At 37.4% G+C, this 20759-nt stretch overlaps 1 protein-coding gene across 2 annotated transcripts in view; it reads left to right on the forward strand.

The window, feature by feature from the left end:
- The window catches only part of GABRA4 (gamma-aminobutyric acid type A receptor subunit alpha4), a 105846-nt gene extending 85290 nt beyond the window's left edge, over nucleotides 1–20556 (forward strand). For both annotated transcript variants that reach the window (XM_049886304.1, XM_049886305.1), the window contains exon 9: nucleotides 20023–20556. In XM_049886304.1, the coding sequence (XP_049742261.1) occupies nucleotides 20023–20556 (534 nt within the window). The remainder of the gene's footprint in view (nucleotides 1–20022) is intronic.
- The last annotated feature ends 203 nt before the right edge of the window (nucleotides 20557–20759 follow it).

The following is a 20759-nucleotide window of genomic DNA, read 5'->3' on the forward strand; positions in this document are numbered from 1 at the left end:
TGCTATGAGTTAGCAGAAATGAAACATATAAAGGCATGGTATTCAGTGGGGCACGAAACAGTTCTCATCATGCCTTGACTTCGTCGGTGATTTCAGAGACCTTGCTTGGGTATGGTCAGCTTGTTTTCATTAACAGCCTCCAAGTGAATGGCTCCATAATATTTATAATAGTGATTTTCCTCCAACTCAATTTCATTTGGTAGGTCATTTGACTGAAATTAGATGTTTTAAATGGGAGAAACACATGCCACAATACAGCTGGTTAGAGTCTAAAAGTTTCCACTTTGGTAAGATTCAAAGAAGTATCAACGTTATGCAGTGCTACAAAGGCAGCCCAAAGGGTTGCATTGGGATTGCTTGATCACAGCTGGAGGATGATATGGCTAGTTACATGAGTTTAAAGCATCACATCAGTGTTGGCAGGATTGCCAATGGGCTATTGGAAGTTTTTCTAAAATAGCAGTGGAAATAAGGATTTGAGGTTTACTGTTGAACAGAAATTTGGACTCAATAGTCAACTTCTCCCAAGGATGATATTGACTTCCCTTGATCTTCTTAGTATCTCTAAAACATTGCTTTTGCTGCTTATTCTTCATCTACTTTCATCCTCATCACAGAAGGTGAAGTTTTTACTCACATTTCTGGGGCCTATTAAGGACTAACAGGGGGGCAGATTGTTAAAGTCTATCAGAGAGTCTCACGAAAGAGCCTTCTGTGCTGAGCTTCCAAATAGTGACCTCAGGTGTTCTTCTAGCTCAGAGGCATAGGAGATGCCATGTGCCTGATTTTATAATTTCAGTATTAAAATTAGCAACTGAGTTTTGCTTCCTGGATTCTTTCCCCGTAGGGTCTTATTTTATTATGTCCTGTTTAAGAGCAATATTTCGGCTTAGAATTTTCTTGGGTTTGTGGAGATATTCATGGAAGATTTTAAATAGCATTGCAGCTGTACAGAAAAGCTGTTCTAGTGTGTGCCTTGAAAATCAGCTTTTCAATAACTGATAGCTTTAGAACCGTGATTGAGAGGAAAAATCCAGATCTTGTTAAACAAGCTATTTCAGCCACTGGCTACGTGTTCCAAGCAGGCTGGGAATGAGAGACTCCCATTTCTCATCAGTTTGCTCCTGGAGAGGCAAATTGGTGGCCAAGGGCCTCATGCCTTTCCCATGTAATGCAACAGGGCAAGAGGAAGGTGGAGGTTGATCGAGGAGGTGACACCCTCCTGCTTGGTAGCAATTGTTTAGTCATACTTTTAAACAGTCAGATGTATGAAACAGGAGAGGAAAAGCATTTCATTCTGGTTATCAGTCAATATCCCAGGACTGACTCATTTAACAGTCCATTAACTGCTGTAGTGGCCCAGGAAGTATAATCTGGATAGAATAAATGACTGGCATCTGGTTTTCAAGTGGATTTAAATGTGCTGCTTTTGGCTATATAGCTTTGCCAACTACTTATCTCTTGAGACACACTGTGAGAAACTCAAATTTGCTGTTTTGAGTATATGGGAAGGAATGATTTTGTTGTTGATTTATTTCAATACGGTTCACTCATCCTTTATTTATTATTTATTCATTCAAATAATTTTTATTGAGTACTTCTTAGAGCTTGGAAACTGTACTAGTTGGTGGGGAAAGGAAAACAGAACGAAAGACACAGTTCAGGCCTAAAAAACTCACAGTTGGGAGGGGCACTCACACAAGTGCACAGTACCTCCTAAGCTAGAGAAAAGAATGTTGTGTGAAAGTATAAAAATCCAGATTGGAGTTCATATGGGAGAGATCCTGCTGTGGGTGATGGGATGTCAGGTTAAATTTCTTAGAGAAAAACCAAAAAAAACAAACCCACTGCTGTTGAGCTGATTCTGACTCATAGCGACCCTATAGGACAGGGTAGAACTGCCCGATAGAGTTTCCAAGGAGTGCCTGGTGGGTTCGAACTACCAACCGCTTGGTTAGTAGCTGTAGCACTTAACCACTACACCACCAGGGTTTCCTTCTCAGAGAAAGCAATGGTTAATTGGTATCTTGTGTCTTAGTCACCTAGTGCTGCTATAACAGAAATACCACAAGTGGATGGCTTTAACAATGAGAAATTTATTCTCTCACGGTCTAGTAGGTTACAAGTCCAAATTCGGGGTGTCAGCTCCGGGGGAAGGTTTTCCCTATTGGCTCTGGAGAAAGATTCCTTGTCATCAATCTTCCCCTGGTCAAGGAGCTTCTCAGGCACAGGGACCCCAGATTGAAAGGATGAATCTTTGAATCCCAGTGCTGCTTTCTTGGTGGTATGAGGTTCCCACATCTGTCTGCTCACTTCTTTCTTTTATATCTGAAGAGATTGCCTCAAGACACAATTCAATCTTTAGATTGAGTCCTGCTTCACTAACACAACTGCCGCCCATCCTCCCTCACTAAAATCACAGAGGCAGGGTTACAACATACAGGAAAATCACACAATACTGGGAATCATGGGCCAGCCAAGTTGATTTATAATTCAATCCATGACATCTTGAAAAGCACATAAAGGAGGCAAAGAAAATGGAAGACAGGAGGCAGGGAAAAGAAATGTACAAAGACCCAGAAGCAAGAAAATACAGCAAATACTTGCATAATTAAAGTAAAACATCCTGGCTAGAGCTCAGGTGATTTAATTTGGGTTTCCCCAAAAGCAGACGGACAAAAGATTTGTGCAAAAGCAATTTCTTTTTTGAAGTGATCCAAGGAAGCAATGTGAGGGAGCAGGGAAGTGAGATGGTAAGGAAGGAAAGCTAATAAAGTGTGTGGTAATGAGCAGGTCACCACTGTGTGGTCATAGTTCTGGAGACCCTCTGAGAGGGTGTATGGAACATGTCTCAGAGCTGCCCCACTGGGTGGCAAAGAATTTGGAGAATTCATCAACTTTTATTTCTTATTAGTTAGGGTTATTCAAGGGATATTAACTCTCTCACTCTCTAGTCAAACCCTCTCCTCCATCCCAGTCAAACTCTTGTAGACAGAGGACCCCTCAGGCAAAGAAAAGCAGAACCCGTCAGCTTGTCTGGAGCAACCTCCTGTGTAAACCAAGTGAATATGGATGAGGCAATGACAACATTCACTATACTGGGTACCTGAGTGGTTGGGAGAAGAATCTGTGGGATAAAGGGAGGTGAGGCTGGACTGGTAAACAGGACCCAGACTATGTAGAATGTTACATAAATGCATTTCTTTTTCTGAAAACAGTAGGGCACTGCTGAAACAGTTTAAACAAGAAAGTAGCATGATTGATTGCACATTGTATAAATATTATTTTAGTGGAGAGTAGAGAGAGGCAAAGCAGATAAGGATGTTAGTTCTGAGAATGTTGATCACCTGTGCAGTAGCCAGGTAAAAAAAGAGATGTTAAATGCTCTATAATGGCTGTGGAGAATAATAGACACTTGAAAGATATTCAGGAAGTTGGATGGAAAAAATATATGATTGGTTATGTGATGGTTAATATTATGTATCAATTTAGCTAAGCTATTTTTTTTTATGGTTCCAGTTGTTTGGTCAAATACTAGTCTGGTTGCTGTTCCATAATGTAATCTAATGTAAATTATAGTGTAATCACCTTCCAAAATGCAATCTAACAATGTAAGTACTTTCCATAACAGAATATAATGTAATGTCATCCATCGATCAGTTGAGGTCATACCAGCGTGGGTTGAATCCTAAACTTAATCACTCCTGAGTTGTAAGAAGACCTGAATAGACACACAGACACACACAGGGGGAAGACAGATGCCATGTGAGGATCATGTACAAATCAAGGGACACCAAGGATCACCAGAAGACCCCCAAAACTAGGAGAGAGGCTCACAGAAGGAACTGTCATGGCTAAGTCACTGATTCAGACTTTTAGTCTCTGGAACTGTAAGAAAATTAATTTATTTTCCTTAAAACCACCCACTTGTGGTATTTTTGTTATGACATCACTAGGGAAGTAAAACATATTGTATGTAGGAAACAATGCAGAAGGAGACAAGAATAGCTTGGGAAGCTAGGTGAAACTGTGATATAGAATGTATTAGGAGAGATGTGTTTGTTTGAACAACTATGTTAGGTCCATTGGATATGAATAGATTTTGGATATACATTCGAATTTGGATGTGGGAAAGAATAGGAATTTGGGGCTTTTTCTCACTTTTGTATCCCCAGAGCCAAGAACAGCCCCTGGCACATAAATAGGCACTCAGTATATTATTGGATGGACAGATGAATGGATGGATGAATAGTTTGAGATGTCGCTAGGACATCTGAATAAAGATGGATCTAAAGGTCAGAGAAAGATTTCAGAAGTAGTGATTGATTATATTATTGATATATAGATGGTAATCAAAGCCACTGAATAAATTCTTGCACCTGGGGAAAGGGAGAAGATTGAGAAAATTGAAATGATAAAGAGCTGAACCCTATTGAAAGATAACATTCTAGGGTTAGGCAGACGAAAAGCAGAGACCCTTGGTGGTACAAACAGTTAACATGCTTGGGCTGCTAACCAAAATGTCCATCCAAAGGTGCCTTGGAAGAAAAGCCTGGCAACCTACTTCCAAAAAATTGGCCATCGAAAACCCTATGGAGCACAGTTTTGCTCTGACAAACATGGGGTCACCATAAGTCAGAATCTACTAGACGGCAATTAGTTTAAAGGAAGAGCATCCCAGAGTGGAGACTGAAAAAGATTAAGAGGAACATTACTAGGTTGTGGGATTATGGGGGAAAAAAATTAAAGAAGGAAGAAGTGATAAACAGTGTTGGATGCTGCACAGGCATTGTGTAAGACATAGATTTTTAAAAAAATGCCTACTGGAATTATTCACAAAGAAGTCCAAGGGGAAGATGGAAAGGGAAATCAAGTAACAATGGGTTAAAGGTAAATGGCAGGTGAAGAAGTGGAAACAGTAAATGTAGACAATTTTTCCTAAACTGACAGTAATAGAAAGACAATAGTAGCTGGAAGAGGTCAAATGTTGAATTTTGGGGATTGATTTTTGTGTTTGCTACATTATAATCTAAGAGAAATTTTAGCAAGTTTTATGTCAAGAAGGTATAAGTATTTTTTAAATTGCCAATATAATTAAGTAGAACAATACCCACAGGATTCTTGATTTTATACCTCTCTTGAAGCATCCAGCAGCCCAGAAGAATGTCTTTTAAATGGAAAGCCCTTAATTATTTTTTCCTACAATTGGCAGATCTGGGCAAGTTTGTTTTTAGCTAGTTCTTAGCATAGCTCTAAGGAATGGAGCTGATTATCTCTGCCTAGGAATAGGAAATAAGATGAATTTTGAACAGGACACAAAATGTAGGGTTTATATATATTTCCAACATTTTCTGAGGTGGATAGTTACAATATTCATTTAATGTTTAGTTCTGTTGGAAAAAATGCAGTAAATATCTGACTATACAAATATTAGAAACTTGTATAGTTACCTCACAGGAACTGTCTAAATATCTGTCTTAGAATTTGAAATGGTAATAACATGATAATAATATTTAACACGTATTGATCACTCACTACATGCTAAGCAGCGTGCTGTTTTATAGGTGTTTTCCAACAACTTTGTGAAGTAATTATCACTATTATCCAGGATAAATATGAAGCACAAAGAGGCTAAGTAACTTCACACAGCTATTATTCTGAAGAGCCCAAAACTTAAGACTACCTGATTCCAAAACCTATGGCTCTAACTTTGGCTTTTAGTTTGACAGTTAACACACTCAACTGCTAACTGAAAGGTTGGATGTTTGAGTCTATGCAGAGGTCCTTGAAAGAAAGGTCTGGGGGTCTACTCTGAAAATCAGCCATCGAAAACACTATGGAGCACAATTCTCTTCCGACACACATTGGGCCTCCATGATTTGGAATCGACTCGATGGAATTTTTTTTTATGCTGCCATGTAAGAATAAAGGATGCCATATAAGAATGGAGAATGCCATAAGGAAAAATACTTGGTAGCTTTTGTTTTAGGACTTGTTTTCACAGATGTTTGTGGAGGACCCATTTCTTTGGCTGCCTAGCATATATTTGAGTCTTGAGGTTCCTGCCTGCCTGGCTGAGGTGGTTATCTTGGCAGTATACATTAATGTGCTGATGAGCCATTTGCCATAAATTGCAACTCAGCTACTGGTTCAATTGATGCTAAATTTGCAATCTGCCTTTACTGAAGTGCAAAATTGGCTTTCTTGTCATAAAGTGGGAGAACATGCAAAATAGTCTAATACCTTATTCTCTAGCTCAAGTAAGATTAGCTAGGCTCAGAGAAAGTTTTAAAATTTTCACTTTTGATGAACAGCTGTTTCAGCATGACAACCTTTGTTAAATGTTGAATGGTTTTGATAATGTCCCATTGGAAACTAAAGTTGATAGTATGGCACTTACTTCTTAGGACAAGGTCAAATTATTTCCTGGAAAACACCCAAATGGTTTTAGCTAAAGTGGGGGCAGGGGTGTTGTCCGCCTGTTTGACGATGTAAGCACTACCAACTGGTGTCTTGTTGGAGTGTGAATTTGTTCTGCTGACTTAATGTGCTATTTTACTGTAGATGGAATAGATTTGTAATGGATTGTGTTAACAGAATAATTCAACATATGCTTTATGATCAACTGACTACGCTTCCATTTGTAAAGACCAGGGCAGTATTTAATCTAAAAATTTAAGCGCTTACATAATAGGTTGTTTAATGAGTCTTCTTCTGCTATATACACATATACACACCACACTTACCTTGTATATAAATTGGCACATGCATTTTTGAGCTTCATTAACCTAGAGTATTTTTAGAAAATTATATGTTCGAAGAATCATTCTCAAGTCAGGAACTAGAGCTAGTGCCCATGTTGATACCTTTTTGGGGGGTTGCAATTAGAGCTGAAATTGCACTGTTCCATGTACCAGAAGGGGGGAAAATTTCCATCACTTTCACCATGTATTTTGAATAGTAAGTTTTTAAATAGCTATTTAAAGTGTTGTATTCAGACTGAAGGGAGAGTTTATGGAACAAATTTAAGAATAGCTTTCCTCTTACAGAAGAACATCAGAAAATATTTCTGTTACACAGAAGATGCAGATTTTGGCTGTGGTATTGATTCATTTTTTAAAACAACTCAAAGAGGTTTCTTCAATTAAAAAAATACTTTGCTCAGCTATATAATATTGGTTGTTAAGATAAAATTTTCTGTAAAATGGATCATCTAAATGCGGGCCTATGCATGGGTATTTACGTAGGCCTGAATGTAGAGGAAGTGTGTGATACAAATGAATATCAATAAGCACTTTATGACAATCTAGCATTCAAAAAACCAATACCAAACTCATTGCCGTCCAGTAGATTCTGACTCATAGCAACCGCATAGAGTTTCCAAAGTTGTAAATCTCAGCGGAAGCAGACTGCCACATCTCTCCTTCTGAAAAACCACTGGTGGTTTTGAGCCACTGACCTTTTGGTTAACAGTCGATTGCTTTAACCGCTGCATCACCAGGGCTCTGTAGCATTCAAGAAGTAGGAAGAATATTATGAATGGGAGCAAGAACAATCACTAAGAACTCCAGAACAATTTTCACATACACTGGAGAGGAAGGATTATCTAATCAGAAAAGGATTTTTTCGTGGGATAATGCGAGTGAAGAAGTCCCTGGGTAGTGCAAAAGATTTACCTCTCGGCTACTAGTGGAAGGGTTGGAAGTTCAAACCCGTTCAAAGGGTGCCTTGTAAGAAAGTCCTGGTAATCTGTGTCCAAAAGGCCACAGCCTTGAAACCTTATGGAGTGCAGTTCTACTCTGCACCCACAGGGTCGCCATGAGTCAGAATCCAGTAGACAGAAACTGGTTTGGTTTTTGGTTTAATGTGAGTCAAAGAATCAGCAGAGTGATTATCTCATGTTTTTTTTTGTTGTTGTTGGGTGCCATCCAATCAGTTTCAGACTCATAGTGCCCCATACAGTTTCCAAGGAGCAGCTGGTGGATTTGAACTGCCGACCTTTTGTTAGCAGCCAAGCTCTTAACCGCTACTTCACCAGGGCTCCATTTATTTAGCTCATAGTAGGAACTAAATAAATGTAAATTAAATCCAAGTCTGAAAAACTAAGATATTTATAAACGTAATTTACCTGGGTTGGGTTGTCATGGAAATATTTCAGGCAAACACTTTCCAATTTTCCTTTAATCCCATAAACACAGGTACTTGTTGTAGGAGACATCCTCCTGAAGTGGTTAAGATGTGGGTTTGGAATTCAAATCAAAGCTCTACCATGTGTTGGAGATACGTGAGATTAGTTACGACACCACTTAGTATAGTGTGACGGCAATGGTGGGTTTTTAGTGTAGTGCTTGGTCTGTGAGTGTATTGGATTGTAGAGATGGTGGTGATGATTCAAGATTTCAGTCTGGAGGTGCCATTATCAGACATTAATTATTTTAAAGCAAACCCTGAATTTCAAAAAAAAATACCAGTAAGAAGAGAAAGGGAGGATTTGAGGGTATTCTCAAGGGGTCTCAAATGTTCATTGACAAGGAAGCTTATTGCCCTTCTTTATAGTTATACTGCTGATAGAAATCTGTGAAAATTGTTCCCATTGCTATCAGGTACTTTTTTCTTTCCCTCATATCCCTACCCTCTTGCACCTGGTTAAGCCTTAGTCATCCTAATGTGTCAGCTTACATGTCATTTTCACAAAGAGGTTTTCCTAGCTCTCAGAGTAGATAATGTACTCCCTCCAGAAAAAAAAAAAAACCAAAAAAACCCTGTTGCTGTCAAGTTGATTCTGACTCATAGCGATCCTAAAGGACAGGGTAGAACTGCCCCATAGGGTTTCCAAGGAGCTCCTGGTGGATTCGAACAGCCGATCTTTTGGTTAGCAGTTGTAGCGCTCTTAACCACTATGCCACCAGGGTTTCCAATGTACTTCCTTGTTCTTCTTAATTTTTCTTTATAGCATTTATTGGTTGTTATAATTTTACATGTGTGTGTGTATGTATATATATATGTATATTATTCCTGGGAGAAATTGCGAGGAGTCTATTACTTTTTGTATCTACTTCTCTGAAAGATTAGGCACTCAATACGTATTTGTGGAAGGAAGGAAAAACCAAACCGAACCTGCTGACGTCGACTCAATCTCTACTCATAGCGACACTGTACGACAGAGTAGAACTGCCTCATAGGGTTTCCAAGGAGCACCTGGTGGATTTGAACTGCCAGTCTGTAAGTTAGCAACCATAGCTCTTAACCACTACACCGTCAGGCTTTCCAGAAGGAAGGAAAGACTGAATTAATGTCTTTTTAAAATTTTTTGTTCCTTATGGGTGTAATTGTGGATCTTCTATGTGTGCTTTCAGCAAGAGAAGAAGCATGAGTCTTGAGTTTTTTTTTCCTCTTTCTAAAAATAAATCTATTAAAGCTGTTATAAATATTTAGATTCAGTAGGCAAACATTGTCTGATATTTCACAGAAATTCAGCCTGCTGTAGAAAAGTTTCTTGGCTCATCAAAGACTTCCTTACACAGCTATGATGTTACAAAGGGACACAGCTGATAATGTTTGAGCTGCCCCGTCTCCCCCACCCCAGCAGAAGTATACTGAGGACCTGGTCTTGATAAAGTCTTGCTTTTTCAACAATGCCCCTGTTGCCTTTGCTGATGCAGATAAAATTGTGACTTAAACTACTTGGTATGCCAGCCTCCTATAGGGTTGGCATGGACCTGAATCTTTCTGAATGGCTATTTATCATAGCACAATTTCATTATGATCAAATCATATGAAGTCTGTATTGAGTTAAGCATTGTCCAAATGTTTTCTGAGTTCAGTGTGATTTTCTGACTATTTTGAAGTTGAAGCAAATAATTTTCATAGGATAGTGTGAATACTTTAAAAGTGAATTATTTGGCTACCCTACTTTTAAGACTTGAAAAACCTGGTAAGATTTCTTTTGCAATGTTATCAGGTATCTATTTTAACTCTGAGGTCCCCAGGTGGCACAAAAGGTTTACGCTCAACTATTAACCCAAAGGCTGGCTGTTTGAACCCAGCCAGCAATACCACAAAAGAAAGGGCCTGGCAATCTGTTTCCATAAAGATTACGGTCAAGAAATCCCTATGGAGCATTTCTACTCTGTAACCCATGGGGTCACCATGAGTCAGAATTGAGTCAATGGCAACAGGTTATATTAATTCCACTTTTAAAGTATTTAAAAATATCCGTTATATGAAATATGAAAAAGAAAACTAATGAATGATGTTATCAATTATGTTTTCCCAATATTTAAACAAATATATGCTCTGAAATTCACCACACACAGATATCCTTAGCCACATGTAAGAGTCATAATCTAAAGGGGGTAGAAGTGAAAATAATATTTAGGAGAAAAGATTGCATAGTTGAAGAAGGAGTTGGAGCTAAGTCCAAACTTGAAAATTAAAATAAGCCCTAGGGAGCTGAATTCTTCTGATTAGGGTAGAGGGTGGTGAAAGCAACTCTGAGAGGTATGCTTGAGGGACGTTCTATCTAAGCAACTTTGACAGCTTAGGAAGAGGATATAGACGCTCCCTGTAATGCTTAGTTCTTGTCTAAAGTATCTCAGTTTCTCTATGAGTCTTATCTCTTGGCTCTACCTAGAATTTAGGGTTGCCAGAAAAACTTACTAACTCAGTGGAGAAGGTAGGACAGAACACACGAGGAACAAAGAAAACATCTGAAAGAAGAGAGAGCTGCAAGGAAGGAAAGAAAAACCAAACCGAACCTGCTGACGTCGACTCAATCTCTACTCATAGCGACACTGTACGACAGAGTAGAACTGCCTCATAGGGTTTCCAAGGAGCACGTGGTGGATTTGAACTGCCAGTCTGTAAGTTAGCAACCATAGCTCTTAACCACTACACCGTCAGGCTTTCCAGAAGGAAGGAAAGACTGAATTAATGTCTTTTTAAAATTTTTTGTTGCTTATGGGTGTAATTGTGGATTTATGTTTTGTTTATTTTTCCCCCTTATGAAAAGGTTAGTGTAACATTCACTATATAAAAATATTTAAAATTTGTGTGTCTTGAATTTAATTTTATTGAAATTAAAACCTCTCAGTGTTTGAATTTTTGAACTTCTTTGACATTTGTTGTTCTCTGCCTTCCCTAGCCTGTTGCCCTTCACTGCCACATTTCCTATTCCTAATTTATGTGGGGAAGAAAGTCCTTTTGATTACTGTAACTGAAATAAGTAATAAAGGAAAAAATGTGACACCATAGTGCCAGACAAATACATTCACAGATAAAATTGTTTTTAATATTCCATTGTATTTAGAAAGTGGGCCAGCCAAACTGGGTTGCCAAAGTTGCAGTTGTGATCCAGTGTTCTTTGCACAGCATAATGAAGGGTGAATAACATCCTGTCAGGTGGGATTACAACAGTCCTTCCACTCTTTGCTGTTTCCCTGATCACCAATTTCTAGACTTTACTAATAGTTGGAAAAGTCCCAGAGAGATCAGTGACCTGATATACTAATATGTGAGATGTCCTTATATAACCCACATCTTTTTTGGATATTGTATTACTTTCCAGGGGCTTCCATAATAAAATACCACCAGCTGGGTAGCCTGTAAGAAGAGAAATGTATTGTCTAACGTTTATGGCAGTTAGAAGTCCAAGTCAACATGCCAGCTGGGCCATGGCCCCTCCAAATTCTATAGGGGAAAAGCCTTTCTTATCTCTCCCAGCTTCTGGTAGATGCATTTTCACGTAGCTGTCCTTCCTCTGTCTGTCTCCCTGTGTCTCTTCTCTTTTATAAGGATACCATATATGGATTTGGACCCACCCTACTCCAGAATGGCCTCACATTAAATAACAGTATCTTCAAAGACCCTATTTCCAATCCTACTTCCATGTTCACAGGTATCAGGGTTTAGGATTTCAACATATCTTTTTTGGAGAATTCAATCCATAACAGATATTGAGATACATATAGTTTTTCCCTAAATGGAACATGGTATATGATTGCAGTAGCTAGTTCAAACTATATTAGCAGAAAGCCCGGTGTAGAAGACCACTCAATAAAAATTAGCCATTGTTGTTGCTATTTCTATTTTTTCCCCCTAGAAGAAATTTTCATATTTGTTTCACATAAATTATTGAATTTACTGTCGATTCTCACCTTTCCTATATCCAATATGTATTTTAATTTTGTTACCAAATTTTTATTCCCTCATATTCATTTCAGCCAGCAACCCTCTTTGCTGACTTCACTCAAGATGATCCTTAGCTTCAGGGTTCCTCTACCTTTCTGATTCTTAGAAACTATGGCCATATTTTAGTAAACATAGAAAACGTCTTCTAAATTTTTGTTTTCTGTGATAATTTATTTCTGAGCGATAATACCCTTTTCTTTTGGGAACAGAATCATATATACCCTCTGCTATGTTATTTCTATATAATATTCATTTGGTGCCTAGTATGTATTGGGCATTGTGCTAGGTGCTTTACACATATTATCTTCTTTATTGATTGTGAGGAAAGTACCATTATTATCCCTGATTTAGCAAGAGGGATTTCAAGATTTCTAGAGGTTAAATGCTTTGCTGAATGCCCCACAGCTAATAAATGGCAATTCAGAATTTGAATTCAGTTCTGATTTTCAAGCCCATAATCCTCACTATTTAGCTAACGGTTTTCAACTTTTGATCCATTGACCACTGCCGTTGCCATCACTAATGAATAAGACTTCCTGCAGATGGGCCCCAGACTTTGTATTTTTAAGTAGCTCTGAAGTTATTCTTATAAAGATTTAGAATGACAACAATACTGCTTCTTGTTTTTGAATGAGAAAATATTTTTCCGGCTTAAGCATTTGCATATAGCAAAAGTGAGTAGAATGTCTTTTGCCCTCTTCTCTCTCCAGGGATATGCTGGCAACATTAATCAACACAGTCCCTAGCCTAATTCCAGGTAGCATCCTGGACAAGCCTGCTCGACCATCTCCACAGCTTCTCCTTCTCTGACTAATGAAGTCTCTGGCAAGATAAAACAGTTCCTTCTATTTCAGGCATATATTTTATATGCAAAGCATTTACTAATAAAAAGAAATATTGGAAATAATTATGAAACAAAACCGTCTGTTGTCTTAGTCTTTAGCTTGTCTTAAATCAACCAGTTGCCACCAAGGCAACTCCAACTCATGGAGACCCTATGTGTGTCAGAGTAGAAATGGTGCTCCACAGGGTTTTCAGTTGCCAATTTTTCAGAAGTAGATTGCCATGCCTTGCTTTTGAGGTGCCTCTGGGTATGCTCGACTCTCTCGCTTTTCCGTTAGTAGCCAAGTGCCTTAACCATTTGTACCACCTGGTGACTCATCACTTATCTGTGAGACATCTTAATGTTTTAAACCCTCCCAAACCAAACCAAACCTGCTGCCATTGAGTCAATTCCGACTCATAGTGACCCTTAACTTCTGAATATGTAAAAACAAAGTAAATGAATTCAAAATCTTGTCTTTTTCTGGTAATTCCAAGTTGAAGATATGAATTTCTTATCCCAGGGCTTGGTATTGAAAGTAATATTCCTATAAAAAAAAAAAATTCCTATAGCTTATGAAAATACAAACATTGAATTAAATGCTAACACTGGGGGGAAATGAAGTACAATAAATAGGGAACTCAGCATTTTCATTTCTACATTTTACAGTGCAATGTATGATAAAGTTCCTTGGTAACTATTTATGAAATGTTTAACGTGTTTATTTGGAGGTGATGTTTTTCTTTTCTACATGGTAGCAGTTTTTAAAAACACTATATAGTCCTCAGTAAATCATTACCTTGGGGTTTAGTTTCAGCTGCTCTACTCTTATTTATTTCCTTATTAAATAAGGTGGGTGGCTAACCCCTGAAGCCCTGTAGGAAGGCTGTAAATAAACGGTTTTACGTATTGGATTCCTTTTTTTTCTTTTGAGACTGTGACTCATTGATATTCTATAAGATAAACCTGTTCATTATTAGCCTTGTTTGTTTTTAATTTAGAAGGGTTGAATTACATTTTATTAAATTTCATCTCAAGCAAGCAATATAAATGTAGCTGCTTGCATTCTGCAAACCTAGTCTTAGCCACTTTATGTCATTGCTGCTAGAGTAATAAGTTGAGATGCGTATTTTTTTTTTTGCAGTTGATAATACTTCTGCAGAAATTGTGTCAGATCACAGTCATGATTGACGAATTGCTTGGATCTGCTCCTGTTTGCCTGTTGCTGCTTTAATTTGTTGGTAATGTCTGAATCTGCCACCTTACATCTTTATCCCACCAGTTTCCTTGCTTCGGGCTATTGTGACTAATGACAAATGATTTCAAACTAAATCATTTTTTTAAAATTCAGATGCAGCTTAGGTGCTTTTTCTGTTTGAAACTATTATGTGTCTGCTGAATACTGATGGAGCCAAGGAAGGCTTTACACTCTGTATGAAACATAGCACAACTCTGATTGACACATTACCAAAACCAAACTGGTTACCATGGAACTGATTCTGACTCATAGTGACCCTACAGGACAGACTAGAACTGCCCCATAGGGGTTCCAAGTCTGTAAAATTTATGGAAGCGGACTGCCACATTAGTTGCTCCAAAACTTAAAGCCTATGTGCATATTATTCCATGCCAGGTAGGTCAGCATATTTCTTAAGCCTTTCGAGGTTTGTCATCGTGGAAAATGACAACTACTTCTTTACATAGTAGACCTTGAAACATCAGTACAAAATAATTTGAGCATCATTTGGCTGCTTTGAAGACAGCAAAGATATAATCCTCAAATCAGACTAATTTTGCTTTGCTTTATTAGGTTAGGATATATAGACTGGTGAGGTTTCTCAGGCATTCTCAGTCAGACTTGAGATCGAGTCAAGATAATTTACAGGCCTCAGGCATTGCCTGCAATATTCTATAAATTTGCCCCAAATACAAAGAAATAGTAATCTGGAGATCAAGTAGAAAGTTTTTGACACTTTCTTCTTAATTTAAAAATAATCTTGATTCTTTACTAAATCCATTTCTGTGTAACTAATCAAATATGAATTGCATACCTACTATATGCATTAGCCCACAATGATTAGTAGCAATCTGTGTACTCTAGAAGCTCATTAATGTTTTCAAGCTGGGAATAAAAAGATTTGATCTTTGTTTTCAGCCAGTACTCCTAGTGGCACTGTGCACAGTACTCTCTGCATTCATTGATTCCTTTTTTCCAGTCAATGAATGAATTGATTGGGCTCTCCCTTTTTTCTAGGCATATTCTTCAAGCGTCTGCTTATATTTCTTTCATATCTATAACTTGTCAAATAACAGATGTCAAAATATAATCTTCAAAACATTAAAAACGTGAATCATACAAATATGGAATGAACATGTGTTGAAGATGTGTTCAACTGATTAACATGGGAACCACTAAAATGGTAAAGCTAGTTCAAAAGTCTTTTTGAGGAATGGCTATTTATAGGCATTTTGAAGAAAATAGTAAAATAAGATTGATGGTTGTCGTTAAGTGGCGTTGAGTCAGTTCCGACTCACAGCAACCCTATGTACAACAGAACGAAACGCCACCCAGTCTTGCGCCATCCTCACAATCTTTGTTATGTCTGAGACCATTGTTGCAGCCACTGCGTCAATCCATCTCGTTGAGGGTCTCCCTCTTTTTCACCGACTCTGTACTTTGCCAAATATGATGCACTTCTCCGGGGACTGATCCCTCCTGATAACCTGTCCAAAGTATGTGAGACGTAGTCTCTCCATCCTCGCTTCTTAGGAACATTCTGGTTGTACTTCTTTCAAGACAGATTTGTTCATTCTTTTAGTATTCCATGGTATATTCGGTATTCTTCGCCAACACTACAATTCAAAGGGGTCAGTGCTTCTTTGGTAATGATGAACAAGGAAGATCAAAGAAGAAGAAGATTGCTAGAGAACTGATTAATAACCTACAGAGCAATAAAACCATAACCTTGAATAAATATCTTTTCTACTAGACAAAAATCTATAGGTCAACGTGTAACGTCATAATGTTTGGGCACTAATACAATGTTAAATAACAAAATCAAACTCAAGTAAAATCTCATAGAGAATTAAATAATGAATATTCCTTGGATGGGCTTGTTAAACAATGCTCCATTATGACATTGAAAGGACATGCTGTACTCCTTTCTGATTTCTAAGTCTTGAATAATTTTTCTTAAAAATATACTAGGCTATTATAAGTTTTTGACTGATTCAAATATATAAGTATAATTTGTTAAGTTCTTAAAAGCTTCCTCCACGTTTGTGAGTAGAGAGGCTGTACAGTGAGATAGAGCTGACACTTAATAACTAGCTGTGTGACTTCCAAACCAATCACAGCCTTTCTGCTTTTATTTTCCTCTACTGTAAAATGAGGAACTGAAATATGTTGGTCACTAAAATTCCTCCCAGTTTTAAAATAGTGTGATTCTTTAAGAATGGGATTATAAAGGGCAAAATATCTTGGCTCTTTAAACTAGTGTATGGAGTGAGGCAACAGTGCCCCCTACGGGTCCTCTCTAAGCTCCCAGAGGCCAGCCTTATTATCTTAGAACATCTGAGGAACTTCCCCTCACAAGAGGTTTGGCAACAGTTTCTGTCAGGACCCTTTCTTTAATTAAAAAAAAAAAAAAAAAATTAGGCTATATAAATTACCTACTGCCATAATACTACCACCTAAAAAAACAGCCACAAAACCTCAGTGACATAAAATAAACATTTATTTTTGCTCTCAAGTCTTAGAGTCAATTGGGCAGTTTTTGGCTAAGCTTGGCTGGGCAGTTCATCTACTCTACCTGGAACTGATTCATACATCGAGCGATTAGACGGCTATTGGTTAATCTAGGATGGCATCACTAGGATGACCGGCATGACTCCAAGTGATTTGGCATCCTCCAGCAGGTTAGCCCAGGCTTGTTTTTGTGGTAATGGCAGGGTTTCAAGAGAGAATGAAACAAGCAAGGACTCTTGAGAATGAGATCCAGAAATGACACACTGTCACTTCTACCACATACTGTTGGTCAAAGAAAGTCATAAGGCAGCTCATATTCCAAAGGTGGGGAAATAGATTCTACTTCTTGATGGGAGGAGTTTGAAAGTACCATTACAAAAGGGCATGAATACAGAGACAGATGGTGAATTGTTGCCATTTTTGTAATCAATATACCAAATACAACATGATTTAGTATTGGGATTTCAGAAAGTTCAAGAAGGGTACTAGTCTAGAAGGGAAGAAACCAGGCTTCTATAAATGTTGTTGAGCTTTGTTCTGGGATACAGTTAAGTAACATGGAATTAGTTGGATCCTTTTGGATCTTGCTTTGAAAATGCATTAGGCAGCAGAGTCAGAACAGTGTTTAGGGTAATTATCTCGTACTCTGGAAGCAAGGCCCTCCTGAGTATACTACCCAATCTACATGAATATAGAGGTTTTCCAGTCTGGTGGGTGGGAACAGGCATCACTCCTGGCTTTGTGTGAGCATCAGGTACTGTTTTATTGGGTACTTGTTCCTTCTGACCCCTTTGGCTGGTTCTTTCCCATGGCCTTCGATAGTTACTTCCCACTCATCCACTGATTAGTGTTCAGCAAAATACTAGACAATGACTCTTTGTAGATATTTTGGAGTTCCTCTTTGTTCATATTTTGTATTTTAAACCATTTGTATTTAAAACCATTATTTTACATATTTTGTCCAGCTTTTTGTTTGTTTCTTGCTCATTTCAAGTAGGAGGGTAAATTCAGTTCTTGTCACTCCGTTTTGGCTGGAAGTGGAAGTCTCCAAATCTAAGAGTTCAGTCTTATGAAAACATGGGTTTCTAAATGTTGTGGACAACATAACTTTCAATGAAGACGGTATGGAAAATATAAGATTGTATTTGAAACTATGTATTTCTTTCCTATTTGTCCAATTAGTCCTTTATCCCTTTGTTCCCTTCTCTTGTAATATTTAGCATTTCATCACAGTTTGGTCCTGGATCATATTTTATTTTGTGTTATGTGTATATATATTTTAATATATCATGTGTGTGGGTATGCACGTTATCTTGCTAATGATAGTATATGCTTCTTAAACTTTGGGGAAGTGCCTTATCTTTCTATTATATTCCTTACCATATGTATAACATTTATAAATTAATGATAATTAATCAATGATTATTATTTGCTGTAAAAAAAAAAAGGGGGGGTGGGATTTAATATCTGAAGATTCATCACCACTTGCAAATGATTAATGTGCTCAGCTCCGAAGCAAAAGGTTGTAGGTTTGAGTCCACCCAGAGGTGCCTTGGAAGAAAGACCTGATGATCTAAAAAAAACTACTTCTAAAAAATCAGTCATTGAAAACCCTATGGAACATAGTACTACTCTGAAACTCATGGAGTCGCCATGAGTTGGAATTAACTCTTTGGCAAGTGGAGAATTCATTAAGTAATGCTTATAATTGTTTTTAGAGGAAAAGTGCAGAGCAAGTAATAGTGTATGTGTGTTCGGCTTTTTTTTTTTTTTTGGTTGCGTTTTTTAAAAATTTTTTTATTTCAATGGTCTCCACCAAACTTAGATGCCATATGTTAGATTACAATTTCTCATTAATTCAACTGTAACCTGCTTAGAAAAGAACTCTAGACTGACATGAAGAATGCTTTCTAAACCTCTCAGAGCTTCCTTTGGCTGAGTTTTATTTCTCTGCTTAGTGACCTTGAGGTAATAGTTCACAAGTATATGAGATATGGATTAGACACTTTCAACATGCTTGATGAGTGTGTAAGTTTACTGTGGTACTGAAAAAGATTCATATCCATAGAATAAACCTTTCTTTGTATAGTCAGCTCTCAATTAATTGTATATAATTTATCTACTTCGTATCTGTGAATTGTCCCTTCCAATTATCCATCTATGAGCTCCCTTTCTCCCTCTTCCTTCCTCATCTCCTCATCCATCTTCTCATCTCAATGTTTATTTCATAAAATAGTAGGGGGAGAGGGTGTGGAAAATAATTACAGTGTAACTTTAATGTAGAATAAACATAATTAGGGAGGAAAAACTATTTCAATAAATCATGGTATATGCTGAACTCAGGCATGACTTTTGGGAATCATTTGAACAATTGCTTTCCTTCATTAGTATGGACAACGTAGAGTTTATGGTAATTTATCATATCCATCAAAATATAGCAGGAATTAATTTTAAGGGTGTAACATACAGCTTTATTCACACATAGTCTTGTTCTAGACATAAAAGAATTTGAAGGAAAATAGTGAATGACATTTTAACTTAAGCACTCCTCTTTGATTAATGGTTTGAACTCAGCTATTTACGTGACTGTTAAGTTTGTATGTCTAACATTTCATTAAAAATTGATTTTCCTTTGTATTTTCACTATTGTGGTGAAAACTGAATTGTGTCAAAATTTTTAGGTTTTAGAATAATGTGTATGACTGCTTATCTAAGGTTCTTTTATAAAAATAAAATCTAGGGATTTGGAAATGAAAGCTTTTGGAGGTTCTTTAAAACAAGTGTCATGGACATATGGGTGGTTATGTTGTTATTCGGTGCACAGAAGTAGGTACAGTTCTTCTTGCTCAAAAACATACAAAAATCACTGAAATCTGTACAACATATTGCAGAATTTTTTTTTGCAATAAAATTGTGCAAAGAACTTGTATAGCTATAGTCACGAATTTCCAAAATGAAATCAAGTATATCCCTAATATATACCTCTAAAAATTTCATCTTCTTTCTATAGAGTTAAATTCTAATTATTTGTAAGAATGGATTACATTTTGAAATAGAAGGTTTTTGATTCACAATTTAGAAGGTATGCACATTCTTTCTCAGTTAGGTATTGCAATTTAAGTTTTTATGTCAAATTGAGTGTAGCATACTCATAAAGGTTTATTTTATGGGAATCACAAATTTTAAGTATTTTGAGCACTTTAAAATGTACAAATCTACATAAAATTATATAATTAATCTAATTTTTAATATAACTTTTCAGAGCACGGATGCTAATTTGAACATGAGAAAAAGAACAAATGCTTTGGTTCACTCTGAATCTGATGTTGGTAACAGAACTGAGGTGGGAAACCACCCGAGCAGATCTTCCACCGTTGTCCAGGGATCTTCTGAAAGCACATCGAAGTCTTACTTAGCTTCCAGTCCAAATCCATTCAGCAGTGCAAATGCAGCTGAAACTATATCTGCGGCAAGAGCTCATCCGCCCACCCCTCCTTCCACTCTTGCTGGAACTGGACGTGCACCCCAGCAAGCATCAGTTGGATCTGCTTCTTCTCACCACGTGTTTGGATCAAGACTGGAGCGGATTAAGACCACAGTAAATAGCATAGGGGGTTCAGGAAAGTTATCAGCCACTACTCCTCCCTCTGCTCCACCACCTTCTGGCTCTGGCACAAGTAAAATAGACAAATATGCCCGTATTCTCTTTCCAGTCACATTTGGGGCATTTAACATGGTTTATTGGGTTGTTTACTTATCTAAAGACACTATGGAGAAATCAGAAAGTCTAATGTAGTTTTGTTGTTATAGTAATTTCCTAAAAAATGATGAATTTAATGCAGATGTCTTTTTAAATGTTTTTAAAGATAAACCATTATTCTTTTCTAAAATTAAAGCTCTATGTAATTTTTCCATTTAAAAAATACAAGTCACTTATTGGAAGAATTATTCAATTCTTCAGTGAACAGAAGGCAAATCATCTTTCTTCTCAGAAAGTTG

Source organism: Elephas maximus, chromosome 5 (assembly GCF_024166365.1).
Source record: "Elephas maximus indicus isolate mEleMax1 chromosome 5, mEleMax1 primary haplotype, whole genome shotgun sequence".
Classification (NCBI taxonomy): Eukaryota; Metazoa; Chordata; class Mammalia; order Proboscidea; family Elephantidae; genus Elephas; species Elephas maximus.